The sequence below is a fragment of the Trichomycterus rosablanca genome, chromosome 3, assembly GCF_030014385.1.
Source record: "Trichomycterus rosablanca isolate fTriRos1 chromosome 3, fTriRos1.hap1, whole genome shotgun sequence".
Taxonomy (NCBI): domain Eukaryota; kingdom Metazoa; phylum Chordata; class Actinopteri; order Siluriformes; family Trichomycteridae; genus Trichomycterus; species Trichomycterus rosablanca.
In genome coordinates, this window is record NC_085990.1 from 4,122,657 (window position 1) to 4,142,423 (window position 19,767).

The 19,767-nt window shown below is 38.6% G+C and overlaps 1 protein-coding gene across 1 annotated transcript; it reads left to right on the plus strand.

The window, feature by feature from the left end:
* Positions 1-913: 913 nt before the first annotated feature.
* Positions 914-19,767, plus strand: ensab (endosulfine alpha b). Its single transcript, XM_062991720.1, has 3 exons — positions 914-1,071; positions 19,032-19,154; positions 19,264-19,767. The coding sequence occupies exons 1-3, from the start codon at positions 1,018-1,020 to the stop codon at positions 19,435-19,437; spliced, it is 351 nt and encodes a 116-aa protein (XP_062847790.1). The 5' UTR covers positions 914-1,017; the 3' UTR covers positions 19,438-19,767.

Sequence of the window (19,767 nt, forward strand, 5' to 3'; positions counted from 1 at the left end):
CCTGATTGCTCTCATAGACTCTCATATTAAGGCAATTTTTTTCGAACTGTAGGCACTGCAATACAATCTGTATGGGTTCCGGGTGGGCTCGCACTTACGTGCTTGCGTCACACGTAACCTGGTGTAGCGATAATTGGAGCAGCCAGCGATCTCGTCAACATGACTACCATTACCTTTGGATCTGCTGCACCTAAAATAAAATGCTATCTGATGAAGACTGAATTAAATTGTTAGGGTGAAGGCTTTACTTCATTTTATGATTGATGGTAAAGCTGCTCTCTCTCCATGTTCAAAGTTATTTGTGAGGGCAAACTGACAGATGACTTAAGATGTTTATTAGGATTCTAATGTCATGTTTTACACTTTGGTTACATTCATGACAGGAACGGTAGTTACTAATTACACAAGATTCATCACTTCTCAAGGTTATATTGAACAATTTAGTGTCTCCAATTCATCTCACTTGCATGTCTTTGGATTGTGGGAGGAAGGCACGGGGAGAACATGCAAACTCCACGCAGAAAGGACCCGGACCGCCCCACCTGGGGATCGAACCCAGGACCTTCTTGCTGTGAGGCGACGGTGCTACCCACTTAGCCACTGTGCCGCCCACTTAAGATGTTAATTATTTAAGCTTTAATTTACCCATTGAACGGGTCACCTTAGCCATCATCGCAACGATTGCCCCCCCCCTGAGATATTTGGCAGGAGCCGCCACTGTAAATCCCAAGATCATGGGGAAAAATCCCAAGGAGTGGCAACACAGCTCCAAACGTTAATCTGAAGGAGTCGAGTCAAAGAGTCGACTCAAAGAGCCGACTCGTTCACACATGACGGCTCGCTGGTGTGTAGTAGCTGCGCACTGAGATTCTCCGAGTGTTTTGCGTTGAGCGCTCAGCCGGGAGGCGGCTCGGTTACCCGCAGTCAGCACAGCGTGGGCGGCGGAGCATTCTGGATACGCTGCAGTTTTGCGTCTCAAACAGCCTGCTTTTTCTTTTCTGTTCAAGTTGACCAGCCATGTCAGATAACCAAGATACCGAGGCGTTATCGGGAGAGTGCGGGGACACACAGGTGGGCATTTAGAAGGCTCATGTTAGCTAGTTAGCTGGTTAGCAGGCTAGCACAGATTCTGCTAGATGCAGCTTTAGCTTGGTGGCTAACCTGGGTCATGCACACACCTCGGGATTGAGCGAGTCAGTGTTAACATGTTAATGTTTGTTCAAAATGTAGCTTAATAAGTGAAGATTAGTGGCAGATGTACAGGTTTGTTAATGCAGGTAATGATAAATGTTGACTGATGATGTTTTTGGATGAGGATGCTGGATGGTTGTGGTGCTGCTGCTGCAGTGATCACCAATCAAATCAGTGAGACAGGAGCTACCATCATAAAACTCTACTGTCCATAAAATCTAATAAATATTCATTCTTACAGCAACAGATCATGACTTTCTATAAATAACTGTACTACACATTTCTAGTTTATAAGTTCTAAAAACTCCAGATATCAATTTTGACGCATTATTACAGGATGTTTCTGCTTCAGTTATAATAATAAAAATAACAACAACAACGATATTAATATAGGATTAGTATTAAGGAGAACCTGCAAAATAACAACGATATTAATATAAGATTAGTATTAAGGAGAACCTGCAAAATAACAACGATATTAATATAAGATTAGTGTTAAGGAGAACCTGCAAAATAACAACGATATTAATATAAGATTAGTGTTAAGGAGAACCTGCAAAATAACAACGATATTAATATAAGATTAGTATTAAGGAGAACCTGCAAAATAACAACGATATTAATATAAGATTAGTGTTAAGGAGAACCTGCAAAATAACAACGATATTAATATAAGATTAGTGTTAAGGAGAACCTGCAAAATAACAACGATATTAATATAAGATTAGTGTTAAGGAGAACCTGCAAAATAACAACGATATTAATATAAGATTAGTATTAAGGAGAACCTGCAAAATGACAACACCGTTAATATAAGATTCGTATTAAGGAGAACCTGCAAAATAACAACAATATTAATATAGGATTAGTATTAAGGAGAACCTGCAAAATAACAACGATATTAATACAAGATTAGTGTTAAGGAGAACCTGCAAAATAACAACGATATTAATACAAGATTAGTTTTAAGGAGAACCTGCAAAATAACAATATGAATATAGGATTAGTATTAAGGAGAACCTGCAAAATAACAACGATATTAATACAAGATTAGTGTTAAGGAGAACCTGCAAAATAACAACGATATTAATACAAGATTAGTTTTAAGGAGAACCTGCAAAATAACAATATGAATATAGGATTAGTATTAAGGAGAACCTGCAAAATAACAATATTAATATAGGATTAGTATTAAGGAGAACCTGCAAAATGACAACACTGTTAATATAAGATTCGTATTAAGGAGAACCTGCAAAATAACAACGATATTAATATAAGATTAGTGTTAAGGAGAACCTGCAAAATAACAACGATATTAATACAAGATTAGTTTTAAGGAGAACCTGCAAAATAACAATATGAATATAGGATTAGTATTAAGGAGAACCTGCAAAATAACAATATTAATATAGGATTAGTATTAAGGAGAACCTGCAACATAACAACGATATTAATACAAGATTAGTATTAAGGAGAACCTGCAAAATAACAATATTAATATAGGATTAGTATTAAGGAGAACCTGCAAAATAACAACAATATTAATATAAGATTAGTATTAAGGAGAACCTGCAAAATAACAACGATATTAATATAAGATTAGTATTAAGGAGAACCTGCAAAATAACAACGATATTAATATAAGATTAGTGTTAAGGAGAACCTGCAAAATAACAACAATATTAATACAAGATTAGTGTTAAGGAGAACCTGCAAAATAACAACGATATTAATATAAGATTAGTGTTAAGGAGAACCTGCAAAATAACAACAATATTAATATAGGATTAGTATTAAGGAGAACCTGCAAAATAACAACGATATTAATACAAGATTAGTATTAAGGAGAACCTGCAAAATAACAATATTAATATAGGATTAGTATTAAGGAGAACCTGCAAAATAACAACGATATTAATCCAAGATTAGTATTAAGGAGAACCTGCAAAATGACAACACTTAATATAAGATTCGTATTAAGGAGAACCTGCAAAATAACAACGATATTAATATAAGATTAGTGTTAAGGAGAACCTGCAAAATAACAACGATATTAATATAAGATTAGTGTTAAGGAGAACCTGCAAAATAACAACAATATTAATATAGGATTAGTATTAAGGAGAACCTGCAAAATAACAACGATATTAATACAAGATTCGTATTAAGAAGAACCTGCAAAATAACAACGATATTAATATAAGATTAGTATTAAGGAGAACCTGCAAAATAACAACGATATTAATACAAGATTAGTGTTAAGGAGAACCTGCAAAATAACAACGATATTAATACAAGATTAGTTTTAAGGAGAACCTGCAAAATAACAATATTAATATAGGATTAGTATTAAGGAGAACCTGCAAAATAACAATATTAATATAGGATTAGTATTAAGGAGAACCTGCAAAATAACAACGATATTAATATAAGATTAGTGTTAAGGAGAACCTGCAAAATAACAACGATATTAATATAAGATTAGTATTAAGGAGAACCTGCAAAATAACAACGATATTAATATAAGATTAGTATTAAGGAGAACCTGCAAAATAACAACGATATTAATATAAGATTAGTATTAAGGAGAACCTGCAAAATAACAACGATATTAATATAAGATTAGTATTAAGGAGAACCTGCAAAATAACAACGATATTAATACAAGATTAGTGTTAAGGAGAACCTGCAAAATAACAACAATATTAATATAAGATTAGTATTAAGGAGAACCTGCAAAATAACAACAATATTAATATAAGATTAGTATTAAGGAGAACCTGCAAAATAACAACGATATTAATACAAGATTAGTGTTAAGGAGAACCTGCAAAATAACAACGATATTAATACAAGATTAGTATTAAGGAGAACCTGCAAAATAACAATATTAATATAGGATTAGTATTAAGGAGAACCTGCAAAATAACAACGATATTAATATAAGATTAGTGTTAAGGAGAACCTGCAAAATAACAACGATATTAATATAAGATTAGTGTTAAGGAGAACCTGCAAAATAACAACGATATTAATATAAGATTAGTGTTAAGGAGAACCTGCAAAATAACAACGATATTAATATAAGATTAGTGTTAAGGAGAACCTGCAAAATAACAACAATATTAATACAAGATTAGTGTTAAGGAGAACCTGCAAAATAACAACGATATTAATATAAGATTAGTGTTAAGGAGAACCTGCAAAATAACAACAATATTAATATAAGATTAGTATTAAGGAGAACCTGCAAAATAACAACGATATTAATATAAGATTAGTATTAAGGAGAACCTGCAAAATAACAACAATATTAATACAAGATTAGTGTTAAGGAGAACCTGCAAAATAACAACGATATTAATATAAGATTCGTATTAAGGAGAACCTGCAAAATAACAACGATATTAATACAAGATTAGTGTTAAGGAGAACCTGCAAAATAACAATATTAATATAGGATTAGTATTAAGGAGAACCTGCAAAATAACAATATTAATATAGGATTAGTATTAAGGAGAACCTGCAAAATAACAACGATATTAATATAAGATTAGTATTAAGGAGAACCTGCAAAATAACAACGATATTAATATAAGATTAGTGTTAAGGAGAACCTGCAAAATAACAACAATATTAATACAAGATTAGTGTTAAGGAGAACCTGCAAAATAACAACAATATTAATATAAGATTAGTATTAAGGAGAACCTGCAAAATAACAACGATATTAATATAAGATTAGTATTAAGGAGAACCTGCAAAATAACAACAATATTAATACAAGATTAGTGTTAAGGAGAACCTGCAAAATAACAACGATATTAATATAAGATTCGTATTAAGGAGAACCTGCAAAATAACAACGATATTAATACAAGATTAGTGTTAAGGAGAACCTGCAAAATAACAATATTAATATAGGATTAGTATTAAGGAGAACCTGCAAAATAACAATATTAATATAGGATTAGTATTAAGGAGAACCTGCAAAATAACAACGATATTAATATAAGATTAGTATTAAGGAGAACCTGCAAAATAACAATATTAATATAGGATTAGTATTAAGGAGAACCTGCAAAATAACAACGATATTAATATAAGATTAGTATTAAGGAGAACCTGCAAAATAACAATATTAATACAAGATTAGTGTTAGGGAGAACCTGCAAAATAACAACGATATTAATACAAGATTAGTGTTAAGGAGAATCTTAATACCTTAATATCTAGAGTGTATATATGTATGTATATATGTTTGTATATAAATGTATATACAGTGTATCACAAAAGTGAGTACACCCCTCACATTTCTGCAGATATTTAAGTATATCTTTTCATGGGACAACACTGACAAAATGACACTTTGACACAATGAAAAGTAGTCTTTGTGCAGCTTATATAACAGTGTACATTTATTCTTCCCTCAAAATAACTCAATATACAGCCATTAATGTCTAAACCACCGGCAACAAAAGTGAGTACACCCCTTAGTGAAAGTTCCTGAAGTGTCAATATTTTGTGTGGCTACCATTATTTCCCAGAACTGCCTTAACTCTCCTGGGCATGGAGTTTACCAGAGCTTCACAGGGTGCCACTGGAATGCTTTTTCACTCCTCCATGACGACATCACGGAGCTGGCGGATATTCGAGACTTTGCGCTCCTCCACCTTCCGCTTGAGGATGCCCCAAAGATGTTCTATTGGGTTTAGGTCTGGAGACATGCTTGGCCAGTCCATCACCTTTACCCTCAGCCTCTTCAATAAAGCAGTGGTCGTCTTAGAGGTGTGTTTGGGGTCATCATCATGCTGGAACACTGCCCTGCGACCCAGTTTCCGGAGGGAGGGGATCATGCTCTGCTTCAGTATTTCACAGTACATATTGGAGTTGGTGTCCCTCAATGAAATGTAACTCCCCAACACCTGCTGCACTCATGCAGCCCCAGACCATGGCATTCCCACCACCATGCTTGACTGTAGGCATGACACACTTATCTTTGTACTCCTCACCTGATTGCCGCCACACATGCTTGAGACCATCTGAACCAAACAAATTAATCTTGGTCTCATCAGACCATAGGACATGGTTCCAGTAATCCATGTCCTTTGTTGACATGTCTTCAGCAAACTGTTTGCGGGCTTTCTTGTGTAGAGACTTCAGAAGAGGCTTCCTTCTGGGGTGACAGCCATGCAGACCAAGTTGATGTAGTGTGCGGCGTATGGTCTGAGCACTGACAGGCTGACCCCCCACCTTTTCAATCTCTGCAGCAATGCTGACAGCACTCCTGCGCCTATCTTTCAAAGACAGCAGTTGGATGTGACGCTGAGCACGTGCACTCAGCTTCTTTGGACGACCAACGCGAGGTCTGTTCTGAGTGGACCCTGCTCTTTTAAAACGCTGGATGATCTTGGCCACTGTGCTGCAGCTCAGTTTCAGGGTGTTGGCAATCTTCTTGTAGCCTTGGCCATCTTCATGTAGCGCAACAATTCGTCTTTTAAGATCCTCAGAGAGTTCTTTGCCATGAGGTGCCATGTTGGAACTTTCAGTGACCAGTATGAGAGAGTGTGAGAGCTGTACTACTAAATTGAACACAACTGCTCCCTATGCACACCTGAGACCTAGTAACACTAACAAATCACATGACATTTTGGAGGGAAAATGACAAGCAGTGCTCAATTTGGACATTTAGGGGTGCAGTCTCTTAGGGGTGTACTCACTTTTGTTGCTGGTGGTTTAGACATTAATGGCTGTATATTGAGTTATTTTGAGGGAAGAATAAATTTACACTGTTATATAAGCTGCACACAGACTACTTTTCATTGTGTCAAAGTGTCATTTTGTCAGTGTTGTCCCATGAAAAGATATACTTAAATATCTGCAGAAATGTGAGGGGTGTACTCATTTTTGTGATACACTGTATATATAATACTTGTCACATATTTGTAAACAATACAAGATTTTAAACACCAGTATTGAGAATAATTAAAATTTTGTGTTTTATTAAGTTGCCACTTAAAAAATAAAACACAAAACCTACAGAAACTAAATAAGGTTGTTTAATACATTTGGCTAATGACAGATTCATATCACACATTTTGTAGATATTGACGTTTAAAAATGGTTTTGTAACCACATTTGTCCAGCACAAGCTGTAAGTCGATGATCGTTCACAGAACTCGCGAGTGAAGTTTGATGTGTCAGCCCTCGACAACCTTTTGACATTTGAGTCACAAAAAGTTACATCAAATCAGATCCCAAATCAGATCTCTTGACTTTATCTTTATATACCGGACAGCACATGTACTGAACTCTAAAATGAGCAACATGGCAGTGCAGCGGGTAACGTTATCACCACCCAGCCCCAGAGTCCCTGGGTTTTGTGCCTAAATAAAATATTTGTTATTTCTAACTTTACATAGACCACTGCAGTCGTGTCGTCATTTTGTAGTCCACGCCATGTTGTTATGCCCATATTTGGTAACCCGGGTCTAAGAGAAATTTTGAATGGGAAAGATGAATGGAGATTTCGCAAATTGCCTCTCTCGCATCCTGTAGTCATAAAAAATGCTCCAAAGCTGTTAGGTTTAGTTTTATGGAGATTCTTCTGTCTATTATCACTGGATCCTCTGAATTATGAAGTCGTTAAAGAGTCAAAATATGAATATTGCTACATGTAAGCTAATGCTACTGCGCACTGAATTGACGTCACTAGACTGGAAGCCTCTTAATGTTTTCTTTTTCTTTTCTTGTATAAGCCTCTTAAATAACCGCACGAAGCAGCGCGATTCACCGGTGTAACAGCGCCGTGATATTCACAAGTTTTGGTTGATATTTTTAGTAGCTAGCTACATTAAAGTAGAAAGCGAGGATGGTCGGGTGTTACGCCTTTGGTCGCACTCACCCAAAGCGAGCCGCTCGTTCCGTCGATTCGATTGGTGTAGTTCTGTGACGTCTAATTAATGCGCAGTAGCGTTAGCTTTCGTGTAGCATTATTAGTATTACGACCCTTTAACAACCTCGTAATTCAGAGGATCCGGTGATGTACAGGAGAAAAATTTACACAGGACAAAACGTACAGGGTTCTGAACATGTTTATTTAGCACAGGATGCGTTAGAGCCGATTTTTTGAAAACCCCGTTCATTTTTCCCATAGGAAATCCGAGTTAGACCCGGGTCTCCAAATATGGGCATAACGAGGACTACAGAATGACGCACGACTTCAGTGGTCTATTATGAATACACAAGGACTACAGAAACGTCAGAAGCGTTTTTTTTTTACCTCTTGCCCCTGCATTAGCAAAGCCATGTTTGCATTTCAGTAATGTTCTGTTGATCTGTTATAGATGATTTTAGGTGAACTATACACTTGATTAGTTTCAATTGTTTCAGCAATTTCGTTCCTCATGTTGTGTTGTGCTGTACAGACACGAATGTCTGTGTCTGAGGGAGGGAAGGCTGGATGGGAAGTCACTGCAGAAGATAATAGTGACTCCTATTGTCTAATGTTGGGTTTTTCAAACCCTGGGTTGCGAGGGTTTAAAAAAGTTTAATTGAAAGACACTGAATTGCCCTATAAGTGAATGGGTGTGTGTGTGTGTATGTGTGTCTGCCCTGCGATGGACTGGCGCTCCGTCCAGGGTGTTACTGTGTGCCTTGCACCCATTGAAAAGCTGGGATAGGCTCCAGCACGCCCCCATGACCCTGAGTGGATAAGCGGCATGTTACATCACTGTTCAGTTTTTGATTTCTTTGCTTCATTTAAAGCTTTTTATTTTCCTTCCCTGAAGTTAGAACTGGAGTATTTAAATATTGCAAGTCACCCAAATGTGGTCCAGAAGTAAGAGTAGATGTTTCAGTAGCATGCTGTCGGACTCCCATTTTATATAATCCAGATTAGAGTGTAGATTTAATCTACTTTTCTACACTGGTTGAAGCTTTGTGACTCTGTTTGCTTGATTCTGTCATGAACATGTTTGGTGACGAGGTCATGTGGTTTAAACCCTGGTTGAGTAGTTGAGTGAAGGTTGCTTTTCCATAGCAGTACTTCTCGTCTGTGTTTGAACTGCGTACAAGGCCGCCATTTGCATTTACGTCACACAGGTTGTGTCGTGATTTCCCTTTTGTTGTGGAAGTTTTTTAAAATATATTAAACGTGTACAAGCAACCTGATCACGTCGTGTAAATTCAGAAAAATGAAACCAGACGGTTTTTCAGTTAGACTGAATCAAAATCTCGTATCCTTTCTGAATTAACATACTCAGTGTTGGATTGTAAGAGTGAAGAACCCAGTAAATCTTCCTCTGCTGCTGTTATTTGAGCCGGTCAATTCCACAACTGGAAATCAACATTCTATTAAAACCTACATTTTAGAAGCTTCAAAATTAAATTGGCTGGTTTGAAAGGTTTTCCAGCTGATCTACTGTGATATATCTGATACCGTGAGTAGGTCTGCTGTTGCCTGTAATGAAACAAATGAGCCACCTGAAGATAGGAAACACCCACATGTACAGGGGTTGGACAAAATAACTGAAACACCTGATTTTAGACCACAATAATGTATTAGTATGGTGTAGGGCCTCCTTTTGCGGCCAATACAGCGTCAATTCGTCTTGGAAAGGACATATACAAGTCCTGCACAGTGGTCAGAGGGATTTTAAGCCATTCTTCTTGCAGGATAGTGGCCAGGTCACTACGTGATGCTGGTGGAGGAAAACGTTTCCTGACTCGCTTCTCCAAAACACCCCAAAGTGGCTCAATAATATTTAGATCTGGTGACTGTGCAGGCCATGGGAGATGTTCAACTTCACTTTCATGTTCATCAAACCAATCTTTCACCAGTCTTGCTGTGTGTATTGGTGCATTGTCATCCTGATACACGGCACCGCCATTGGATGCACATGGTCCTCCAGAATGGTTCGGTAGTCCTTGGCAGTGACGCGCCCATCTAGCACAAGTATTGGGCCAAGGGAATGCCATGATATGGCAGCCCAAACCATCACTGATCCACCCCCATGCTTCACTCTGGGCATGCAACAGTCTGGGTGGTATGCTTCTTTGGGGCTTCTCCACACCGTAACTCTCCCGGATGTGGGGAAAACAGTAAAGGTGGACTCATCAGAGAACAATACATGTTTCACATTGTCCACAGCCCAAGATTTGCGCTCCTTGCACCATTGAAACCGACGTTTGGCATTTGCACGAGTGACCAAAGGTTTGGCTATAGCAGCCCGGCCGTGTATATCGACCCTGTGGAGCTCCCGACGGACAGTTCTGGTGGAAACAGGAGAGTTGAGGTGCACATTTAATTCTGCCGTGATTTGGGCAGCCGTGGTTTTATGTTTTTTGGATACAATCCGGGTTAGCACCCGAACATCCCTTTCAGACAGCTTCCTCTTGCGTCCACAGTTAATCCTGTTGGATTAATGAAGATTGGCCACCAGACTGGTCCAATTTAGCCATGAAACCTCCCACACTAAAATGACAGGTGTTTCAGTTATTTTGTCCAACCCCTGTACATTTGCATCTGCGGCATTCAGCAGACGCTTTTATATGAAGTGACGTACAGTCGTGACTGAATACTAGTGGTGTGCAATACTGCAAAATGTGTTATCGATCCGATACCAAGTAAATACAGGGCCATGCTGATACCGATACTTTTTACTTAAATAGCAGCTTATTTACCTTCATGTAGGGAAGGGCAGTGTGTCATGATTTATGAAGTGAATGTATCATCAATATGCTTTGACGACTAAATGATTTTGTGTTAATTAGTTAATCATGTGCATGTGAAAACTCACTACAGTTTTTAGGCGAATAAAAAGTGATTTTATTAATGTGATAAGCTTTAATGAAGTCTGGGGTTTTTGTTCAGAAACAACTATATAATAAGAAAACATAATTCCCCCTCTCATTGCACTCTCTGGCTTTTTGTAAAATAAAGCACACAAAAATATTAAAGAACGTCAATTCTTGTTTCAGTGAAAGGTTTTTGTTCATAAACAATAATATAATAAAACTACATTTATTCCTTTCACTGCACTTTTTCTCTGGCTTAAAACAAAGTACAGTACAACATTATAACTGAAGAACAAATGTTTTAAAACTTAAGATACTGATGTTTTAATTAACTGACGGAAAATATCCACTTTTTCTCTCAGTTTCACTTACTGCTATATGTGCAGTATTTTCTCTCAGTGTCACTTAGTCACGTGACCCCTTTTCCACCAAAAAAAACCATGGTTCTTCAACCGGTTCTGTTCACGAACATCCATCTGTGTGAAATAACCATCAAATCCACTCTAAAATGTGTCACTGGATTCACTTCATGTGTGGTGTTTATGCAGCTCGGGGAGTTGAAAAAGCTTCACGCTTTATTTTTCACGTTAAGCGGTGTTCGTTCTGTCCGGGTCACTTTTATCACGTCATATCACACAATTCACCTTTTTAAAGGCGCTTTGAAAATAGCAGCAAACTGGCTCAAAATTTAATCAGGTGAAGTTTAAAAGATAAAAATGCAGCGTTAAGCTCCATACGAGACCCCAGCTGACGTCATTGTTGCTGTCGCTATGCTGTACAACATGACACGCCCACAGGTTACGTCACGGCTCGGGCTGAAAAACCAAGTATTCCGTGGTGCCAGATTGGCCCGCTAGTTCGCTGTCTGGAACCTCTTTTTTTCGGTGGAAACACGCGGAACCGGTTCAAAGTCAAGTTCGGGAACCGGAACGGGCTCCGTTCCGCGTCGGTGGAAACGTGGTAACGGTGGAGCAGGGAGGAGCAACGTGTGCTTGTAAGATGTTTTTGCACACACGTCTACTTTTTGATAAAACGAGAGGAACGTACTGAATGTAAACTAAAGTATCGATCCCATTCCAATACCAACGTTGGTATCGATACTGTTGATATTTGGATTGATCCGCCCAACACTACTCAATACAGTTTGAGCAATTGAGGTTTAAGGGTCTTGCTCAGGGGTCCAACAGTGGCCACTTGGCAGCAGTGGGGCTTGAACCAGAATCCTTCTGATTACTAGTCCAGTATCTTAACTACTACAGCGTAAACTGAACTTTACTAGATAATGCTTAAAGCATTTTCTGGTTTAAAAAAAAAGCAGCTATCAACTTGTGTCAGGCAAGTTAGGCCAAGAAAAACGGCTCTTTTTAAAAATGTACATTCACAACGAATAACACATTTTGTTGAGCTTAGAAGTGCAGTGTTGCCGCTCAGGTGGCGCAGCAGTGCAGTGTGTAGTAGAGATGTAACGACACAATCTACCCTTGATGCGATACGATTCTCGATACTGGGTTTATGATATGATTTTTTCCTGATTTTTTTAAACAAAATTAAATTGAAGACAAATTATGACAGTTTCCTTTTATTATTTCTCTTTAAATAAAACAAAATACTGTATTCATGCTTATCTTTTATTTATCTAAATAATGAATGTGCTTTTATTTCTGACTGTGCCAAATAATGCTTATTGTGTATAAAAACTTAAATGAAATAAATCCCACATTATATAAATAAATGAATAATACAAATAAAGAAAGTATCCTCACATAAATAAATTTGGCTGGAAAATCCCCTACCTGGCAACTTTGTGAGGTGCCGTCAACCAGGCAAGGTGAATAGCGCCAGCGCCCTCTGTTGTTTAAAGTGAATATCGATTCATCTTAAATGAATAACGGTGCACCGGTTTGTAACTGTCTTGTGGTGCATCGTTACAACCCTAGTGTTTAGTAGTCTTGGAGATGAAGGACAGTCCATGTGATGGTCAGTTAATTACATGTGTGTGCGACAATGAATTACAATCCAAGTCGTACATCCGAGTCATAGATTCTCGACAGGGCGTGACACAACAACACAGTCACTGTTGCCGCTGGTGAATGATGTGACTGTGTTTTTTGGGTGGTGTGTTTTTTATCTTAAAGCCTTACCACCGTTTTCAGACTGTGAGATGAGACAGACGTGTGTTAATCATACATTCGTCATTACACACTATTTAAGCTAAAACTGACTCATTGCTTTGACAACCGTCGTTAAACCGTTGTTAAAACCACTAATAAAAGCAGATTACTACCCGGCGTTGTCAGTTTTATTGAAAACATTTTTTTTTTGTTATTAGTTCTTATTAGCGACGTACCTTTACCATCTTAACTCGTCTAATATGAGATTAGAACCTAATTATCCAGTATTCATGGATACTGATACCTGTTCTATCCAACATTTTAAAATGTATATATAAATCCGGATTCTTGTACAATTCCGGTTTAAAAAGTTTAGTTTAAATGTTCTGGGTGACAAATAATGCTTAATCTAATCCTAAATGAATAAATCAGGGTTAGATGGCCAAAAATAATTTAAATTGTTCTGTATTGATCCGTCTTAAGCTCAATTTAGAATTTACTAACAGCTTTTTAAAATATCCTTCCTATGCTGTGTTCACTGAATATTTTAGGCACTTGTGGCCTAGCGATTAAGGTACTGTAATAGTAAGCAGAAGGTTGCTGGTTCAACCCCACCACTACCAGGTTGCACCCTCAGTTGCTTAGACTGTACACTGTAAGTTGCTTTGGATAAAAGCGTCTGCTGAAAATGTACATTTAAATATTTTACTGACAAGTACAGACAGCCACCTGTTATCAGTGACGGAATATGTGTACCTACTTGATGACCACTGGGGGCAGTAAAGTTTAACAATCGTAGTGGTGTGTGTTAGTATTTTAACGTCATGTTTTACACTGTGTTCCATTCATGACAGGACAGATAGTTACAGGTTACACATGAAAACCTTTACGAAGTATTGTGAGAGGAAACCCACGCAGACACAGGGAGAACATGCAAACTCCACACAGAAAGGATCCGGACCGCTTTACCTAGGAATCAAACCCACCACAGTGCTACCCTAAAACTAACAGAGAAAATCATTTTAGCATTAAACCAGTACAAATGAGGAATAGAATTGAAAGTGCGCCTGTCAGACATGACGTGATGTTATCAGTGTTAACATATTAACACTGTTACATAGAGATGGGACGATCGATCGGCTACGAATCGGTATCGGCCGATTTTTTATCAAAATATGCTATCGGCGATCGGCCGATATTTCCTAAAAGTAGCCGATCCGATCGTGTGATATATAAAAGATCACGTTAAGTTAACAGCTCAGTGGATTGATCCAGACTTTGAGCTACGAAGCACCAACCATCACATCAAAATTCGTCAACAAGCGTACAGAAACCATCGTGAAAGCTCTTCATGACCTAAAATAACATCATTAACGTTGTGCATCATACATACGATGTAATTTTGCTGATTGTAATATTTACTTTAAAAAGATAATTCAACCCGGTCACATCTGAGTCGATTCTATCAGCACGTTATATAAACTCCTGGTTCACTTTGGTAAATCGTGAGCGGTTCTTACTTGTGATGTAGATGAGAACAGAAAACGTTACAGAGCCAATCGGAGGCAAAAGTTTATTAATTACCAAATTTGTTAGTTCAGGATCATCTGCTGAACATTTAGGATCAGAAAACTTGTAGCTACTTAGACGAGTCTGACTCGGTTACAGATCTGTGGTAATAGCAGTTTAATTAAGCTTTTTAATGAAGCTTTTTAATGTAAGAGAGTCACACAAAATGTTCTGTAGTAGCTGGTGTTTATTTAAAACCACGACATTTAATTAACAACAGTAAACACGGAGAGATAACTGAGTAGAGAAACTTACGCTTCAAATAAAACGAATCAACTCACGAATCAATGAATCACTTATAGCGATACTGTGAACAAAGCGTCTCTTCTAAATGCACAAACACACACACACGCGCGCGCGCGCTGCTCCGGTTTATCTTCACTGTGAGGCTCTTTTTAAGTTTATTTATTTAATTTACTGCTACACAACCCCCCCGATCGGAATCGGCTATCGGCCGATGTCCCTGAAAGGAGATCGGAATCGGTGCCAAAAACCCCGATCGGTACATCTCTACTGTTACAGATACAGGCTTGGTGTCTGTGCAAGCCTACAGATTATTTAAAAATAATAGTAGAGCCAGAGTAAAAATGGTCTTTATATAATTCTCATACACTTCTACAGATGCCGCTGATTTGACCCTGGCCCTCTCAGACTGATCCGTTCGGTTAATGATGTGTTCTGGCATGCATCGTTGTTGGAATGCAACATGTGCAGTCTCAGCCCTCTTTAAGTCTTCAAATCATAAAGTCTGTCAGGTTCATCAGGTCTTGTACTAATGGTGTGTTCTAACAGTCCTGACAGCAGTAATGTGAACAGTTTGACTGTAAATATTATGGGTGGAACTGTACACTCAGCTCACACTTCACAACACTCATTACATGGGTTGATGTTCTTAGAATTCACTTAAACAACAACAACAACAACAAAATTTAAAATCACTAATGATTCAGTCCACTTATCCTAGGGCTTGGACTACTGATTCATCCATCCTTCCTTGCTGACATGAATCAGAATCTTGGGATCCGGGGTTCTAATTTTAACCGCTATTGGTCAGTCGGGTGTCTGCACAGTGTGGTGGAAGAATCGCACTGACAAAGTCTTACTTGGAAACTCATCCTTTATACTCTCATCAGTGACCTTTAGGACAGTGGAAGATTCCAGCTTTAACAGAGATTTCTTAGCTAGAACACCGGAGCCGATTTAAACCAGCTAGAACTGGGTTTTGGAGCTCATACAACATAATAGACGCACTTCTTGTCACGTACGCCACGTTCCAGTAACATTCCATTGTAGCAGTATTCTTGGAATATTGGAAAATCACTACTGGCAATCATGCCCTAAGAATACACCAATCAGCCACCTCCTTGTTTCTACACTCGCTGTCCATTTTATCAGCTCCACTTACCATATAGAAGCACTTTGTAGTTCTACAATTACTGATTGTAGTCCACCTGTTTCTCTGCATGCTTTGTTACCACCACAGAGCAGGTATTATTTGGGTGGTGGATCATTCTCAGCACTGCAGTGACACTGACATGGTGGTGGTGTGTTAGTGTGTATTGTGCTGGTATGAGTGGATCAGACACAGCAACGCTGCTGGAGTTTTTAAATACCTCACTGTCACTGCTTGACTGAGAATAGTCCACCAACCAAATATATCCAGCCAACAGTGGCCTGTGGGCAGCGTCCTGTGAAAACTGATGAAGGGCTAGAAGATGACCGACTCAAACAGCAGCAATAGATGAGCGATCGTCTCTGACTTTACATCTACAAGGTGGACCGACTAGGTAGGAGTGTCTAATAGAGTGGACAGTGAGTGGACACGGTATTTAAAAACTCCAGCAGCGCTGCTGTATCCGATCCACTCATACCAGCACAACACACACTAACACACCACCACCATGTCAGTGTCACTGCAGTGCTGAGAATGATCCACCACCTAAATAATACCTGCTGTGTAGTGGTCCTGTGGGGGTCCTGACCATTAAAGAACAGGGTGAAAGCAGGCTTAAAAGTATGTATAGAAACAGATTGACTACAGTCAGTAATTGTAGAACCACAAAGTGCTTCTGTATTGTAAGTGGAGCTGATAAAATGAACAGTGAGTGTAGCAACAAGGAGGTGGTTTTAATGTTATGGCTGATCAGTGTATCTACACGTTCTAAGTAGTAATTGACTATGTATGTGTGTGTGTGGGGGGGGGGGGTAGCCTTGCCATTGGGCCTACTATTTAATATAGTAGTCGAATGGAAACAATAATGGATCAATATTTACTATATTTATTAGGTTGTGGAGTCATAGTTGTGGCATGGTAGCTCTTTCAGTTGTTGGGAACTTGATGTATTTTAGGTTTGTTTGAACACATGATCATAATAGAGCTTTATAAACATACGTCAAACAGTAAGCCTGGTATAGGCATAGAAATTACCCAGGGTTCATATTACTTCACGTCATAAAAACGTTCACGTTTACAATACTCCACCTGGCTATATATATTTTGGAGATGCTCTCTAGCTTTATTTGACAGCCTACATTTATTCTGGGAAGCCTTTTCACCTGATTTTGAAACATGACTGCAGGGAATCATCAACAAGAACATTGCTGATGTCGAGCACTGATGTTTGATAAGGACCAACTCAGTCAAATGTATTCCAGTGGTTCTGAAGGGTCAGATTCTGTACAGAACACAGTAAACCAGTTCATTACGGCCTTGCTTTGTGCATGATGGTATTGCCATGCCTTCTTTTGATTACCGTCACAACGTTGGAAGCTGTGCATGTAGGCACTCATACGGACACGTAGCACTGTCGTCTCACAGCAAAAGGTCCTGGGTTCGATTCCCAGTTGTCATTTGATTCCCAGAGTTCTTTCTGTGTGGAGTTTCCGGTTTCCTCCCACAGTCCAAAGACGTGCAAGTGAGGTCAATTAGAGATAGACTGTGTTTGATATTAAAACTTGAACTAATGAATCTTGTGTAACCAGTATTGTTTGTTTATTAGGATTTTAACGTCATGTTTTACACTTTGGTTACATTCATGACAGGAACGGTTGTTACTCATTACACAAGATTCATCAGTTCACACGTTTATATCAAACACAGTCGTGTACAATTTTGTATCTCCAGTTCACCTCACTTGCATGTTTTTGGACTGTGGGAGAAAACCGGAGCACCCGGAGGAAAGTCACGCAGACACGAGGAGAACATGCAAACCTGAGGAATGAACCTAGGACCTTTTTGCTGTGAGGCGACAGTGCTACCCACTGAGCCACCGTGCCCCCCATGTAACCAGTAGCCACCTGTCCTGTCATAATAAATAAAAATCCTAATAAATACTCATTAGGGCTTCCGCGATTGGTCGACCTAGTCGATGGCATCAACGCATTTTTAGCGTATTTTAAGTCGATGCATCGTTTTTAAAACTATGCTTCTAAATGATCCTTTTAAATTTCTACAACGATTAACGATTTCTACAACAGAGGCCGACTGTAGAGAGCTTTAAAAAAAAAAAAGCTAAAAGTTTTTCAAGACCCAAATCATCAGAAGTTTGGTGATACTTAAAACTGGCACAAAATAAACAAGGTGGTTTGTACACTGTGCAAAGCTTTGATGGTACCACAGCAGCACTAGTGCCATGTTGCACGTCTATATTGTTTCATTAAGCTTCTTAATCACGGCGATCTTAGAATACCGTATTTCTTAGCAAGTTCAGTTAGGGCGCATTCGCACGCGCCACGCACTTGCTCCGTTAGGCTCGCAATTTTTACGGTTGCAGCAGTGCTCAAAGCGCAAAAAGCTTCTCATATGAATGAGCCCTAACGCTAACCACTGTGTTTACATCGCTTAGAATGTGAAGTGCATTTTGAGTGAATGTGGAGGTTAGAATATGGGCTCATTCTGTCATTACTGTAGGTTGGACTTAATGAGACGTGGCTACATCTCACTAGTTCATTTCTGCTGTAAGTTTAAGCACTTTGCTGTGTGTACGGACGCCATAAACACGTGCTGCACTTTGTTTAATATGGAGCACTTGAGAATTTGATAATATGAACATAAACCCTGGTTACATTTAGTTTTGTGTTATATTATTATGCCGTACAGTTTGTTGTTAAAATAAAAAAAGCTTAAATGAAATTCTGATATACATTTTTTGAAGGAAAATTAATCGTTAGATTAACCGACTAATCGATAAAATAATCTATAGATTAATCGATAGAAAAATTGTCATTAGTGGTAGCCCTAATACTCATACAGTATTGTCTCTAACAAGGGTGCAAAACCTGTGCAGCTGACTGCATTTCGCCCTGTGGTCCATGTTGTATTCTCTTCATCTATAATGCATTGTGGACCTTTCCATTGTACAGGAATCTCAGGATCCGAACTCAAATCCTGTAAGGACAGAAGAGGCCAAACTAAAAGCGAAGTATCCCAACCTGGGCCAAAAACCCGGAGGATCCGACTTTTTGATGAAAAGACTTCAAAAAGGAGTAGGTGTCCGAATGCTGCTACACACTCACTTTCGCACGTCCTTCTCCTTCGTTTCTCAGAATTGAAGTACTAACATGTAGACATGTTTTCTTTTTGATTCCTTTTCAGCAAAAGTATTTCGATTCAGGTGATTACAACATGGCCAAAGCAAAGATGAAGAACAAGCAGTTACCAGCAGCGACCGGCCCAGAGAAGAGCATCGTCACGGGGGATCACATTCCGACTCCGCAGGACCTGCCGCAGAGAAAGTCCTCCTTAGTCACGAGCAAACTGGTCGGCTAAAGTGCTACCTCAGATCCTGAGTGACTTCATCCCAAATCTTCTCAACTCCAGAGCTCCACCAAGGTTGTGCACTATTTGCTATATATTTTCAGTTGTAAATCTTAGGTTGTAGGTTACTTATCAACACCATATCAGCACCGCTGGCGTAATCCGCCACAGCCATCGCAACACAAGGCTAGGGAGTAATCATGTTAGTAACGGGACACTGGACTAATGCACTTTATGATCTATACACCTACACCTGCTCCAAAAGTTCCATTAGACATGTTGTGGAGGCCACCGAAGCAGAGGTTTGATTCTGAATCAGTTATACCAAAAACATTTAGAAGT

What these genes read in the sequence shown, in the direction of transcription:
- ensab (XM_062991720.1), top strand. Translation starts at nt 1,018, where the DNA reads ATGTCAGATAACCAAGATACCGAGGCGTTATCGGGAGAGTGCGGGGAC. An exon ending in GAGAGTGCGGGGACACACAG is followed by an intron (nt 1,072 to 19,031) that starts GTGGGCATTTAG and finishes TCCATTGTACAG; the next exon opens with GAATCTCAGGATCCGAACTC. An exon ending in TGAAAAGACTTCAAAAAGGA is followed by an intron (nt 19,155 to 19,263) that starts GTAGGTGTCCGA and finishes ATTCCTTTTCAG; the next exon opens with CAAAAGTATTTCGATTCAGG.